The sequence below is a fragment of the Trachypithecus francoisi genome, unplaced genomic scaffold (genome assembly GCF_009764315.1).
Source record: "Trachypithecus francoisi isolate TF-2019V2 unplaced genomic scaffold, Tfra_2.0 Lachesis_group2, whole genome shotgun sequence".
In the NCBI taxonomy this organism is placed as follows: Eukaryota; Metazoa; Chordata; class Mammalia; order Primates; family Cercopithecidae; genus Trachypithecus; species Trachypithecus francoisi.
The window spans coordinates 172,936,598-172,952,449 of NW_022681465.1; the positions used below are offsets into that span (position 1 = coordinate 172,936,598).

Below are 15,852 nucleotides of genomic sequence, written 5' to 3' on the forward strand. Positions count from 1 at the left end.
TTACAGAATAAGGTATAGCTGAATCCTCAATGTGTGTACTACCTTCTAAAATGCCAGAAACTAAGGCAGGAAGATCACTTGGGCCCAAGAGTTTGAGACCAGCCTGGGCAACAAAATGAGACACCATCTCTACCAAAAAATTAAAAACTTAGCCAGGTGTGGTGGCACATACCTGCAGTCCCAGCTACTTGGGAGGCTGAGGTGGGAGGACTGCTTGAGTCCAGGAGGTAAGGCTGCAGTGAGCCATGTTCATGCCACTGTACTCCAGCCTGGGCAAGAATGAAATCATGTCTCAAAATAAAATAAAAGTTGCCAGAGAACAGCAAGAAAATCTTTAATAACAAAAAGAGGTAAAAAATAAATATAAAGCTGTCCAGCTCAGCCAATCTGTGACCAAGTGATACCAATTTAATGAGGGTATGTGTCAAAACCATATGTTAAAAGCCATATCTAAAGATGTTTTCCTCAATATCATAAATCATTTCACAACACTTCACATAATCTTTCCCTGTACACAAGAACCATCAGACACAACATCTTCAATCCCCCTTGACAACCACATGCAACTCTACCTTCCATATTTCTGTTTCTTCATGTGATCCCATGCTGCCCGTGTCACTTGGAATGAGCCCCGCAAATGAACTCTGTGGATTATATCTAAAACAATAAATTATTTTTATTGAATATTTTGTAAAAACTTAGATAAGCATGTCTGAGAATCAACATAAGCAATGTTGTATTTATATAAAGATGTTCATTTTATACCTAATATATAACATCACCTACTGTCACACCCCAATGAGTATTTTGCCTTCGTTCCAGTTATGCTACTAATCAATAGTTCACACCTAGAACTACAACAGCTTTCCTCGTAATTTGTAAAATTAATGTAACACCTATATACATCTAAATATAATGCTACGCCCTTAATTTATGCCAACTTTATATAAAAATTTGCTAATATAAAATCCAAGATTTTTACAAATATAACTGGCACTCAACACTAACATCAGTTAAAGCATAATCATAAACCACATAGCTCATTAAGAAATATTTACAAAATACTCACTAGATCCCTATTGTTACCATTTGCAAATGAGTAAATTAGTGAAAGAGAGGCCTGTTTTCACAGATTTCAATCTAATGAAGACCACTTACGAAACATTCAGACAGACAACTCTAGATTTTAACTGTCAAATTTTTTAAGCATTCTTAATTTTGTTAAAACAAATGTTTTCTTGTGTATATTAGAAGAAGAATGTAAGAGTGAAAAAAGGAACTAAAAAAAAAGAGAGAGAGAAGGGTAGTCAGGAGTCGTGGGCTTAGTAGGATGGCATCAGAGAAGGAAATACCTCAGTCCCATCGCAGCACCAAGAAAAGCACCAACATAGGCCCCCTTTGGCAGCAAATCCTATCTTTCTTAGCTTCTTTTTTATCCCAGTTGTTACAAAGGAAGCAGAAACTAAAAGCTCTTCTTAGCTTAATTCTAAATCAAAGATATTAGTTCTTCTTTCAAAAGACAGTCAGGCACTATTCCCCCAAAACACATCTATAAACAATGATGTAAGTGCTTCGCCTCAGCTGCCATGCCTCCTACTGCCTCAGCCACCACTCTCCATTTTAGTTCTGATGGCCAATGGAAGCAAGGACAAAGAAGAGCAAAAGAAAAACAAAACTCTTAACTGTGATTTGTTCATTATCTAAACTCAATCTTTCCAATTCAGACAGAATGGAAAACTTTCCTATTTACTAGAAGCTTCAAAATTATATCCAGGTTTTGTCCTAACCTGTTCTAAGATCGCCATCACTTTTAGTACACTAGACTCCCTTACATATCCTGCTCCTGCTCTTGAGAAAGATTCACACAGCTGGATAAGCACATTAAAGGCTGTTAGAGTTAATACAGCTAGAAAATGCCGACAACCTCTTAAGGAGGAAAAAAAAGAGAGAGGGAAACCTGAAGAAATAGAATCCTTTTAGACAACTTCTAAACAAATGATTTAACATTTTTTAAACGTATTAAATGTTTTCTAAAAGAGGCTACTTCTAACTATTTATTGTTTTTAGTACACAGTTTACTCATCATATATACTAGCAGCAAAAGTAGGCAGAAGCAGGTTTTTCCTTAAATGTATAAATTTATCAAATATTAAAAAGGCTAAATGGATAAGTATGTTCCACAGAGACATATTAAAATCAACTTACCCCAGTCTTCATCACTTATCCTAGCAAAGGAACGATCCCTCAGAATTCTAAAAAAATCAATGTTGTATAGGGTAAGAAGAGGAAAGTTATATTTTTTTTAAAATTATATGACATCACTAAAAATGAAAAAGAAATACTCACCCAGCATTGTTGACCACAACATCTACAATATAAAAAGATCCAAGTCACATATAAAAGCAAGCATAGTAGTTTGCATTTGCTTACAGCTCACATTTCTCTCAAAACTGGCTTTTTTAACCATGAAAAAGTAAATGTAATAGGTAAAGAGTGCTATTAAAACAAAAGTCTATACCTACATCAAAAAAATTGACTCACAAAAGCCTAAGTATCACATTACATCAAGCACCTTCCTCTCAAACTAGTATCTATAAATTTTCCCACCTCTCTATCAAAATTCTATCCACTTATTTATAGAATTAGCCACGGTACAACTCTTAGGTTCTAAGGAATCAGAATCATAAGCCATTCTACACTTAACCTCAGAATTCACTTAGCAAGTTAAAGTTAGATTTTTTCCTTGCCACTCAAAAGTAAAAGGCCCAAAAAGAAAACCATTAGAGTTACAAACTGATGCCTTATCTTGATACATAATTATTTTCTCACTATGAAAGAAAATAATTACGTTTTAAGGTTCAGCCCTCTTGTGGCTATTTTCACCCTATGGTTTCATATTTTTGTGGTTTCTATCCCTGTCAGATGATATGTGAACATGGTTCTTATGAGTTCCATCAAACAGAATAAGAAAAATAAATGTGACAGACCAAACAAGTAGGGGAGAGCACACTCAATTAAGAATAAGTAATGTTTTTCAGATTGTAAACATGTTGGGCTTATCTTCTGTGATGTCTCCATCTAGCAGTTAAATAATCTATTAAGGGTATGTGGGACTAAACTGGGAAGATTAGCTAGAGAAATAACAGACTAAACAATTTATTTCAAATACTTCTTAAAAATTAAGATTTTTATTACAGAGAAATCACCTTAAGTAATTTGCAAGATATTGGATCATTTTAATCCAAATTATTATAATTATCCAAAAGAATCCACTGGGTCCTCTATTGGTTTATTGGTTTATTTTTTATCTTATAAACATCTTTGAGGTTTAACTGAATTATTTTAAAAAGGGCACTGAGTAAATACAAGTTTTTTAAAGCACTTAAGGTGCAAAAAAACAAACTCAACACTATAGCCATAAAATTGCCACCTCAATGAAGCCCTTTATGAAATAAGTAAAATAATTAACTTATAAATCAAATTTTAAAATGTGATTATGAGGAAAGAGGTATCTGTTTAGTAAATAAAAGTCAACTTAAAAATATTTTATTAGGAAGGTAGAAGTTGCTCCATAAGAGCCATAACACAAAGAAACATCACCTATTCTTCCAAAAGCATCCAGTGCTGTCTTCACAATCTTCTCTCCTTCTTCCACTGAATCTGAGGGAAATGAAAATTTGTATGAAATTTCAGCAATCTCCCTTCCAAAGGACTTCTAAATTCTGTGGGTCAGAGTACACGACAGATACTATTCACCCAACAGAACTTAGAAGAACATATCCATATCTACAATGATTTATTAATTGTATCATGTGCTCACTAAGAAAAACAGTAAACAACAGAACAAAGGTTAGAACCATGAGTCTACATCAAAAGTGTTAAAAATTCTCCCATATATAAAATATGTAGTCAGAGAATTTTGGCAGAATTAGAAAATCATAATTACACTGGAATACCAAGATATTTGCTCAAAGATTATTAATGTGGCAAACAGCATTAGTTGAAGGAAAATAAATAGGATAGTTCTCTCCAATACCATACCATAGCTGGCCACTGCTTTTCCACCTCTCCTTCTTATTTCTTCAACAACCTTATCAGCAGCTAAGGAGCCTTTACCAACTCCTTTGAAGTCCCCTCCCAAATCATTCACTGTAATGCAAAAACAAGCAAACAACAATTAATTATTCTAGACTTTCAGTGTGTATGTGTGTGTGTGTGTGTGTGCGTGTGTTGAAAATGAAATTCTAATTACTAGCACTTCTCTTCAGTCATCTGCCCAATTCCTTCCTACCCTATCCCATCTTACTAAACACACCACAGGCATTTTCAAAACATTCCTCTTCATTTTTGAATACAGACATAAAGAAACAGCAAAAATATGTAAACACGAGTTCTTCTCACAACATTTTTAACTATGCAGTGTTTTTCCTCTTTCAAAAACTAAAAAAGCCTGGGCATGGTGGCTTATACCTGTAATTCCAGCACTTTGGAAGGCTAAGGTGGGAGGACTGCTTGAGCTTAGGCATCCAAGACCACCAGCCTGGGCAACATAGCAAGATTTCATCTCTACTAAAAACCAAAATAATTAGCTGGGCATTATGGCATGTAGCTGTAGTCCCAGCTACTTGGGAGGCTGAGGTGGGAGGATTGCTTGAACCTGGGAAATCAATGCTGCAGTGAGTTATGATCATGCCACTGCACTCCAGCCTGGGCAACAGAGCAAGATTCTATCCAGAAAAAAAAAAGGAGCAGGGAAGAAAAGTTAAAAAAAAAAAAAAAAAAAAAGATTCAACCCACTTTTCAGCAAAAGAAAAAAAAATGTGAAAATCACTTTAAGATTAAATACACGGGAAAACAAAACTACCATAAAATCGATCAATCCTACTTCCACGACTTTATCCAAAACAACTGAAATCAGAAGAAAAACTGACTTGAAATTCTCTCCAAATATCAAAGGATATTAGCACTCCAATGTTCGATGCAACACAATTCACAATAGCTAAGATGTGGAAACAACCTAAATGTCCATGGATAGATGAATGAATAAAGAAAATGGGGTATATACATGCAATGGAATAGTATTCTGCATTTAAAAAGAATAAAATACTGCAATATGTGATAATATGAATAAATTCTGAAGACACTATGTTAAAAGAAATAAGTGAGTCACAAAAGGACAAATACTGGCATGATTCCACTTATGTGGGGTATCTAAAATATCATTGAATCAGAAAACAGAATGATGGTTGCCAGGAACTAGGGAGATGCTGGAAATGGAGAGTTGCTAACCAATGGGTATAAAGTTTCAATTACATTGGGCTGGGTGTGGTGGCTCACGCGTGTAATCCCAACACTTTGGGAGGCTGAGGTGGGGGATCACCTGAGGTCAGGAGTTCAAGACCAACCTGGCCAACATGGTGAAACCCCGTCTCTGCTAAAAATACAAAAATTAGCTGGGCGTGATGACGCACACCTGCAATCCCAGCTACTCAGGAGGCTGAGGCAGAAGAATCGCTTGAACCCAGAAGGCAAAGGTTGCAGTGAGCTGAGATCACGCCACTGCACCCCAGCCTGGACAGCAGAGTAGAAACTCTGTCTTAAGAAAAAAAAAAGTTTCAATCATGCAAGATAAATAAGTCCTAGAGATCAGCTATACAACATACCTGCAACAATACTATATTGTACACTTAAAACCTTGTGAAAAGGATAGATCTCGTAAGTATTCTTACCACAATAAAAAAGTTTTTAAAGATTAAGCATACAATGTTAAAACATCTTCTCCATAAGAAAGTCTTTATGTATAAGAATGGTGATTTTAAAAGCAACAGGCATGAGCTTAAAATATTAAAAAATAGTATTTTAAGTTTTTACGACATACACAGTGTCTAAAATGAAAGAAATAAAAACTATTTATCAAAAGAGGTCAAAAATTACATACAGAACCAGTACATGTTTAGTCACTAATTTATACCATAACTCCATGTTCGTATGTTTAACACCTGATCACACTTACCATATAACATCTCCCTATACCCAAGTATATATTTACAAACATTGAGCATTTACTACTTGCAAGAAAATCTACAGAGGAACACACGAATGTGTAAGAATGGTGTTTGCCCTCAAAGAGTGTATTATTTATTGAAAGTTAAGTATGTGATGGCGACAGTAATACACAGATTTTAGCATAAAGCATATATCCAAGCCAACATAATCAAATAAGAATAAATAACAAAGTTAATTTACACAATAATTTATGAAAAAATTTACAAAATGACATGCAAAAACTAATAAAGAGATACACAGATAAAAGCCAAATAACTTGGAAAAACAGAACTTAAGAGAATTATTTGAAAATAACTTGGAAAAACAGAACTTAAGAGAATTATTTGAAACAAAGATTCTGCATTGTGAAATGATCTTCTCCATAGGGTTACTGCATAGATTTTGAAAACTATATCAATAAAAAAGTTACTAATCAATAAATAGCAGAATGGTATACATGAAAACGTAATAGTTATGATTAACACAATTTTTTTGAAACAAGATTTTTTTTTCTTCTGAAAAAATTGCTCTTTTTAAAACTGGAGTGAGGGTTGACGGTGGAATTGGATAAACAGGTAATGGGATAATACGGAGAAAAAGCCAGCGCCTGAAGCCAGCTAAGGCATATATATACTTTCACTTAACTTTCTGAAAACAGGAAATTCGTTTTTCAAAATGCGGACTGAGATTTTTTTCTGACAGTATAATATGATGCCTTATGGCAAATAAAAATGTTACAAAGACACAAAAATAATAGAAAGAGGCTTATATTACCCCTTAACAGACAGAAAAAAGTGTTAAGATTCTCAAAAGACCGAATTCTTATTAACTGTTCATTTCAATGCAATTATTCAAACGACAGGAAACAACCAGTTAAAAAATATCAAGATTTTAAGATGGCTAACAGTCTTTTATGACCCTTTTTAAGCACAAGGAAGTTCAAAAGCAAGTTAGAATATGTGATACTTAAGTGAAGAAAGCATTGTTTGATTGTGCAATGAAACACTACCCCCAAGTGGAAATTTTACAAAGCACAACCAGGCAGGCAAGCACTGAAAGTTGGATAAATAATTTATTGAGATCAATCACGGGCAGTTAAATAATATTGGCGTAAATTTATCTCAAACAAATCTCCACATTAGAGACCACTAAATTGACACTGACCCATTCAGCAATCCCACTATCACCAGAGCAAAATCACAGAAATTAAAATCTTAACTAGAAAAACACTGGTTAGACGTCATCAAGATGGCCAACTAGAGATGCCCAATCCTTGTCTCCTCTGCAAAGAAGGACCAAAACAACAAATAACAGCGCTTCAGGTAGAATGTCTAAGGGAGAACATGACAATTCAGCAAGGAGGTGACAAAAAACCTTCTGAGGCACAGAAACTCAGCAGCTTAGAGGGGGAATGAAGCCTCCAGTAATCAGCTTAGAGCTGACAGGGACTTCCTATTGTGGGTAAAAGGTGAAGTGGAGATACCTAAGTGTCACCATTACCATCACAGATACCTGCAATCTTAACTACCGCAGAGTTCCACAGTTCTCACAGACCCTGAGCTCAGTATAGCCACCTTCCTGGAGTATAGACAGCTGAACTGCTCCTGAAAAGGAACACAAGCTGAGTCCTCCCCATCCCATGAGACCCAAGCTGTTACAGTATGACCCCATTTTAGGAATGGAACCACTGCTGGTGTGCATTCCGACCTGGAGGCCAATAACCCAAACATCTCCACATCCTAGGGGTGCCGTCTGTCATCATCCCACCATGTCCACACAGAAGGCTGCAGGATCATAACCCCAGCTAGTTTCAGTGGTACCACTATGACCTTAGTCCATGTAGCACTCTACATTCCAAAAACAAAAACAAATATTCAAGTACAATGGGGACACTGCCACCGGGAAGAGAAGGCTGACATATGCATTCCCCAGAGACTGAGAATTAGCCTGGCCAGCATCTGTCGCCTCAAGCAACCATGATCTATCTAGCAGTAGAGAGCAACCATGTGCCACATGAGCCCCATATGGACCAAGACAACTGACACCACCAGCAACCCCTCCCCCTCCCATGGAGGATCTACCATGCACCACGCTCACTCACCAGGGACTGAGAACCAACCCATCTGGCAATCCCTCTTCCCAGCAAAACCGTGCCACTGTCTCCACAAACACCAAAGTCAAGGCCACTGAGGCACATACAGACGTTGCTGATGCTGACTACAGCCAAAAAAATCACAAGGCAATTATACTTCTGTGCCCAACCAGAAGCTAAACCAAACACCCAACCCAACTGATACATAGAGAAAAAAGTCTTTCCCTACAAAAGTTACTTCATAAAAATGGAAGATATGACTGTTCTACTAGACACACAAATATCAATGTAGGAACAAAAGAAATATGGAAAAACAGGCCAGGTGAGGTGGCTCACGCCTGCAATCCCAGCACTTTGGGAGGCTGAGGCAGGTGGATCACTTCAGGTCAAGAGTTCGAGACCAGTATGGCCAACATGATGAAACTCCATTTCTACCAAAAATAACAAAAATTAGCCAGGCGTGGTGGTGGGCACCTGTAGTCCCAACTACTAAGGAGGCTGAGGCAGAAGAATCGCTTGAACCGGGAGGCAGAGGTTAGTGAGCTGAGATAGCACCACTATACTCCAGCCTAGGCAACAGAGGGAGACCCTGTCTCCAGGTGAATAAATTTTAAAAAATAAATAAATAGATACCTTTATTTAAACTTTTTTTTAAGTTAAAAAAAAAAGAAACATGGAAAAACAAGGAAACATGACACCTCCAAAGAAACACAACTCTCCAGTAACAAACTTAAATAGAAGAAAATCTACAAAATGCCTGAAAGGTAATTCAAAATGATGATCTTAAGGAAATCCAGTGAGATACAAGAAAATATAAATAGATAATACAAGAAAATCAGGAAAACAATTAATGATCTAAATGAGAAATTCTACAAAAAGATATATATATCATTTTAAAAAAACAGAGCTTAAGAACTCAATGAATAAAGTGTGATGATTGAATGTTCACACTTATGTGTAAGATGTGCCTCCCTCAAACTTTGTCCTGAAACAATCACATTGCCCATCTGATAGGAAAAAGAAAAAACAAGAATTTAATGAATGAAATTTAAAAATACAATTGAAAGCTTCAACAACTGACTACATCAAGCAAAAGAAAGAGTATTTAAACTCAAAGTCAGGTCTTTTGAAATAACCCAGTCAGACAAAAAAAAAGGGGGAAAGAGAAAAACATCATAAAGAATGAAGAAACCTATGGTACTAATGGTACACCATTAAGTAAACAAATTTTTACATATTGAGAGTTACAGAAGGAGTGAAGTTGGGTGTAGAAAACATTTTAGCTGAAAATTCCCCAAGTCCTGAAAGAAAGATGGACATCCACATCCAGGAAACTCAAAGGTCTTCAAATGTATTCAACCCAAAAATGTCCTCTCCAAAGCACATTCTCGTAAAACTGTCAAAAGTCAAAGACAAAAAGAGAATATTAAAAACAGCAAGAAAAAGCATCAAGTCATGTATAAGGGAATCCCTATTAGACTAAAAGCAGATTTATCTGCAGAAACATTATAAGCCAGGAGAGAATGGAATGATAACATTCAAAAATGCTGAAATAAAAAAAAAAAAAAAAAAAAGACCTACCAGCCAAGAATACAACTCCAGCAAGCTATCCTTCAGAAATAAAGGAAAAACAAAGTCTTTCCCAGACAAGAAAAAACTGAGAGACTTTATCACCACTAGACTAGTCTTATAAGAAATGCTTATGGGAGTCCTACATCTGAAGTGAAAGGATGAACTACCATCATGAAAACATATGAAAGCTTAAAACTCACTGGCAGAGCAGATACACAAATGAGAAAGAGAAAAGAATCCAATTTATCACTACAAAAAAAAACACCAAACTGAAGAGACAGACAATAAAAGATAAAGAAAGGAACAAAGAACATAAAAAAAAATAATAATAACAAAATGACAGAAGTTCTTACCTATTTATCTTGAATATAAATGAATTAAATTTCCCAGTTAAAAGACAGAGATTGGCTGGATAGATTTTTTTAAATACTCAACTATATGCTACCAACAAGAAACTCACTTTACCCATAAAGACACACATAGACTGAAAACAAAAGGATAGAAAAAGATATTCTACACAAATAGAAACCAAAAATAAGCAGGATAACTACATTCACAACTCAGCGTATACAAGACATTTGTTCCAGGATGCTCCATGTGCACCAAAATATGTGTATACTCAAGTCCTGAAGTTGGTCCTGTGAAACCTATGTATACAAAAAGTAGGCCCTCCATATATGCAAATTTCACATCCTATGAACATTGTGTTTTCTATTGATATGTGGCTTTTAAAATATAAATGTATAAGTGAACCTGCACAATTCAAACCTATGTTGTTCAAGAGTCAACTATATACATCAGATATAATAGACTTTAAGTCAAAAACAGTGCAAAGAGAAAAAACAAGGTCATTATATAAAGATAAAGGTATCATTTCAACAAGAGGACATAACAGTTGTAAATATATATGCACCCAACACTGGAACACCCAGATATATAAAGCAAATGCTACCAGATCTAATGAGAAAGATAGACTTCAATATAATAATAGTTGGGGACTTCAATACCTCACTTGTGGCACTGGGAAGATCATCAAGAAAGAAAACCAACAAAGAAACTTTGGACTTAAACTGCTCTATAAACAAAATGGACCAAAAAGACCGCTGCTCTAGAAATGAAATTGTCCTAACAGAAGTTAATAAACTGCTCTATAAACAAAATGGACCAAAAAGACCACTGCTCCAGAAATGAAATGGTCCTAACAGAAGTTAATAGAACATTTGATCCAACAGCTGCAGACACACATCAGCGCATGGAACATTCTCCATGTCAGACCATAAGTTAGGCCACAAAATAAGTCTTAATAAATTTTTTATTTGATATGATTTTGGTTTTCTAACCACAATGAAATAAAACTACAAATCAATTAACAAGAACTTTGGACACAGTACAAATACATGCAACTAAACAACATATTCCTGAATAACCAATGGATAGCAAAGAAATTAAGAAGAAAATTTAAACATTTATTGAAACAACTGAAAATAAAACCACAACCTACCAAAGCCTATGAAATATAGCAAAAGCAGTACTAAGAGGAAAGCCTATAGCAGTAAACGCCTACACTGGAAAAGTAGAAAGAATTCAAATAAACAATCTAAAAAATGCATCTCAAAGAAGTAGAAAAGCAAGAACAAATCAAATCCAAAATCAGTAGATAGAAGGAATAAAGATCAGAGAAGAAATAAACAAAATTCGGCCTAAAAAAAAATACAGAAGGTCACTGAAACAAAAAGTTGGTTTTTGAAAAGATAAACAAAACTGACAATTCATTAGCTAGACTAAGAAAAAAGAGAAGACACAAACAAAATCAGAAATGAAAAAAATACATTTACAACTGATACCACAGAAATAAAAAAGATCGGTAAAGACTACTGTGAACAACTCTATGCCAACAAACTAGAGGAAAACTGGACATAGACATATGACCTACAACCAAGATTCAACTCAGAAGAATTAGAAAATCTGAACAGGTCAGTAACAAGGAACAAGATTGAAGCAGGTATAAAAACTCTTCCAGGAAAGAAAAGAGCAGTATCAGACAGTTTCACTGCTGAATTTTACCAAACACTTAAAGAATACCTAATACAAATTCCTCTCAAACTATTTCAAAAAATTGAAGGGGGTGGAACGGATTTCTTCCAAATTCATTCTATGAGGCGGGCATTACACCGATACCCAAACCAGACAAGAACAAAACAACAAAAAAAAGAAAACTAAAGTCCAATATCCCTGATGAACACAGTCACAAAAATCCTAAACAAAATACTAGCAAACTGATTCCAATTAGATTATATATCATAATCAAGTGAAATTTAGCCAGAGATGTAATGATGGTTACATATATGCATATCAATAAATGTGATATATCACATCAACAAAATAAAGGAGAAAAAACCATCTGATCATCTCAAGAGACACAGAAAAAGCATTTGATAACATTCAATATTCCTTCAGGATAAAAACTCTCAACAAATTAAGTACAGAAGGAATGTACCTCAATACAATAAAGGTCATATATGACAAACCTGCAGCTAACATCATACTCAATAGGGAACAGCTGAAAGCTTTTCCTCTAAAAACTGGAACAAAATAAAAATGCCCACTTTCACCACTCTTATTCAACATAGTGCTGAAAGTACTAGCCAGGGCAATTAGGCAAGAGAAAGAAAGAAAGGACATCCAAATTAAAAAGAAGGATATCAAACTGTTCCTGTTTACAGATGATACAATACTATATAGAGAAAAACCTAAAGACTCCACCAAAAAACTCTTAGAACTGATAAATGACTTCAGTAAAGTTGCAGAATACAAAATTAACATACAAAAATCAGTAGCATTTCTATACACCAATGTGTTGGGCCACTTCTGCATTGTTATATATAAGAAATACCGGAGGCTGGGTAATTTATAAAGAAAAGAGTTTAATTGGAGCATAATTCTGCAGGCTGTACGGGCAGGGCTCCAGCATCTGCTCCTGGTAAGGCCCTCAAGAAGCCTCCAGTCATGGCAAAAGGCAAAGGAGGAGCAAGTGCATCACATGGCAAGAGTGGGAGCAAGAGGGAGAAGGAGGTCCCAGACTGTTTTAAACAACCAGATCTCACATGAACTGAGTAAGAACTCACTTATCACCAATGGGTTGGTGTTAAGCCAATCACATTTCAACACGATTTGGAGGAGAAAAACATCCATACCATATCAACCAATAACAAACTGGCTGAAAAAGAAACCAGAAAGCAATCCCATTTACAATCACCAGAAAAAAAATAATAAAATACCTAGAAATAAATCAACCATTGAGGCAAAAGATCGCTACCATAAAACTATAAAACACTGATGAAAGAAATGGGAAGAGGACACAATAAATGGAAAGACATCCCATGTTCATGGATTGGAAGAATTAGTACTGTTAAGATGGCCATACCACCCAAAGTGATCTACAGGTTCAATTTAACCTCTATCAAAATGCCTGTGGCATTCTTTGTTTGCTGTTGTTCCTAGCCACTAGACAACCAGGGAACCAGTGACATTCTTCAAAGAAATTAAAAAAAAAAAAAATCCTAAAATTCACATGAAACCACAAAAGATCCCAAATAACCAAAGCAATACTGAGCAAAAGAAAAAAACCTGAAAGTATCACACTACTTGACTTCAATATATACTATAAAGCTATAGCTACCAAAACAGCAATGGTACTGTCATAAAAATATATACCTAGAACAATAGAAGAGAATAGATATCACAGAAATAAATCCACACATTTAAACCCAATTGATTTTCTACAAAGGTGCAAAGAACATACATGGGGGAAAGGACAGTCTTCCATAAATGGAGCTGGGAAAACTGGATATCCACATGCAGAAGAATGAAACGAGACCCCATCTCTCACCATATACAAAAATCAACTCAAAAGTTATTAAAAAGCTAAACAATTAATAGCCTATCCACGAAAAAAAGTCCAGGACCAGATGGATTCACAGCTGAATTCTACCAGAGGTACAAGGAGGAGCTGGTACCATTCCTTCTGAAACTATTCCAATCAATAGAAAAAGAGGGAATCCTCCCTAACTCTTTTTATGAGGCCAACATCATCCTGATACCAAAGCCTGGCAGAGACACAACAAAAAAAGAGAATTTTAGACCAATATCCCTGATGAACATCGATGCAAAAATTCTCAATAAAATACTGGCAAACCGGATTCAGCAGCACATCAAAAAGCTTATCCACCATGATCAAGTGGGCTTCATCCCTGGGATGCAAGGCTGGTTCAACATTCGCAAATCAATAAACGTAATCCAGCATATAAACAGAACCAAAGACAAGAACCACATGATTATCTCAATAGATGCAGAAAAGGCTTTTGACAAAATTCAACAGCCCTTTATGCTAAAAACGCTCAATAAATTCGGTATCGATGGAACGTACCTCAAAATAATAAGAGCTATTTATGACAAACCCACAGCTAATATCATACTGAATGGGCAAAAACTGGAAAAATTCCCTTTGAAAACTGGCACAAGACAGGGATGCCCTCTCTCACCACTCCTATTCAACATAGTCTTGGAAGTTCTGGCTAGGGCAATCAGGCAAGAGAAAGAAATCAAGGGTATCCAGTTAGGAAAAGAAGAAGTCAAATTGTCCCTGTTTGCAGATGACATGATTGTATATTTAGAAAACCCATCGTCTCAGCCCAAAATCTCCTTAAGCTGATAAGCAACTTCAGCAAAGTCTCAGGATACAAAATTAATGTGCAAAAATCACAAGCATTCTTATACACCAGTAACAGACAAGCAGAGAGCCAAATCAGGAATGAACTTCCATTCACAATTGCTTCAAAGAGAATAAAATACCTAGGAATCCAGCTTACAAGGGATGTAAAGGACCTCTTCAAGGAGAACTACAAACCACTGCTCAGTGAAATCAAAGAGGACACAAACAAATGGAAGAACATACCATGCTCATGGATAGGAAGAATCAATATCGTGAAAATGGCCATACTGCCCAAGGTTATTTATAGATTCAATGCCATCCCCATCAAGCTACCAATGACTTTCTTCACAGAATTGGAAAAAACGGCTTTAAAGTTCACATGGAACCAAAAAAGAGCCCGCATTGCCAAGACAATCCTAAGTCAAAAGGACAAAGCTGGAGGCGTCACGCTACCTGACTTCAAACTATACTACAAGGCTACAGTAACCAAAACAGCATGGTACTGGTACCACAACAGAGATATAGACCAATGGAACAGAACAGAGTCCTCAGAAATAACACCACACATCTACAGCCATCTGATCTTTGATAAACCTGAGAGAAACAAGAAATGGGGAAAGGATTCCCTATTTAATAAATGGTGCTGGGAAAATTGGCTAGCCATAAGTAGAAAGCTGAAACTGGATCCTTCCTTACCCCTTATACGAAGATTAATTCAAGATGGATTAGAGACTTAAATGTTAGACCTAATACCATAAAAATCCTAGAAGAAAATCTAGGTAGTACCATTCAGGACATAGGCATGGGCAAGGACTTCATGTCCAAAACACCAAAAGCAACGGCAGCAAAAGCCAAAATTGACAAATGGGATCTCATTAAACTAAAGAGCTGCTGCACAGCAAAAGAAACTACCATCAGAGTGAACAGGCAACCTACAGAATGGGAGAAAATTTTTGCAACCTACTCATCTGACAAAGGGCTAATATCCAGAATCTACAAAGAACTCAAACAAATATACAAGAAAAAAACAAACAACCCCATCAAAAAGTGGGCAAAGGATATGAACAGACATTTCTCAAAAGAAGACATCCATACAGCCAACAGACACATGAAAAAATGCTCATCATCACTCGCCATCAGAGAAATGCAAATCAAAACCACAATGAGATACCATCTCACACCAGTCAGAATGGCAATCATTAAGAAGTCAGGAAACAACAGGTGTTGGAGAGGATGTGGAGAAATAGGAACACTTTTACACTGTTGGTGGGATTGTAAACTAGTTCAACCATTATGGAAAACAGTATGGCGATTCCTCAAGGATCTAGAACTAGATGTACCATATGACCCAGCCATCCCACTACTGGGTATATACCCAAAGGATTATAAATTACTCTACTACAAAGACACATGCACACGTATGTTTATTTCG

General features: G+C 35.9%; 1 protein-coding gene and 1 pseudogene across 2 annotated transcripts in view; one reads left to right on the plus strand and one right to left on the minus strand.

The window, feature by feature from the left end:
* Window positions 1-15,852, minus strand: part of HSD17B4 (hydroxysteroid 17-beta dehydrogenase 4) — a 97,437-nt gene that overhangs the window by 67,402 nt on the left and 14,183 nt on the right. For both annotated transcript variants that reach the window (XM_033181465.1, XM_033181466.1), the window contains exons 3-7: window positions 4,042-4,149; window positions 3,601-3,660; window positions 2,347-2,368; window positions 2,206-2,252; window positions 573-657 (exon numbers count right to left, since the gene is read on the minus strand). In XM_033181465.1, the coding sequence (XP_033037356.1) occupies window positions 573-657; window positions 2,206-2,252; window positions 2,347-2,368; window positions 3,601-3,660; window positions 4,042-4,149 (322 nt within the window). The remainder of the gene's footprint in view (window positions 1-572; window positions 658-2,205; window positions 2,253-2,346; window positions 2,369-3,600; window positions 3,661-4,041; window positions 4,150-15,852) is intronic.
* On the plus strand, window positions 9,025-9,150 carry LOC117066297 (annotated as a pseudogene).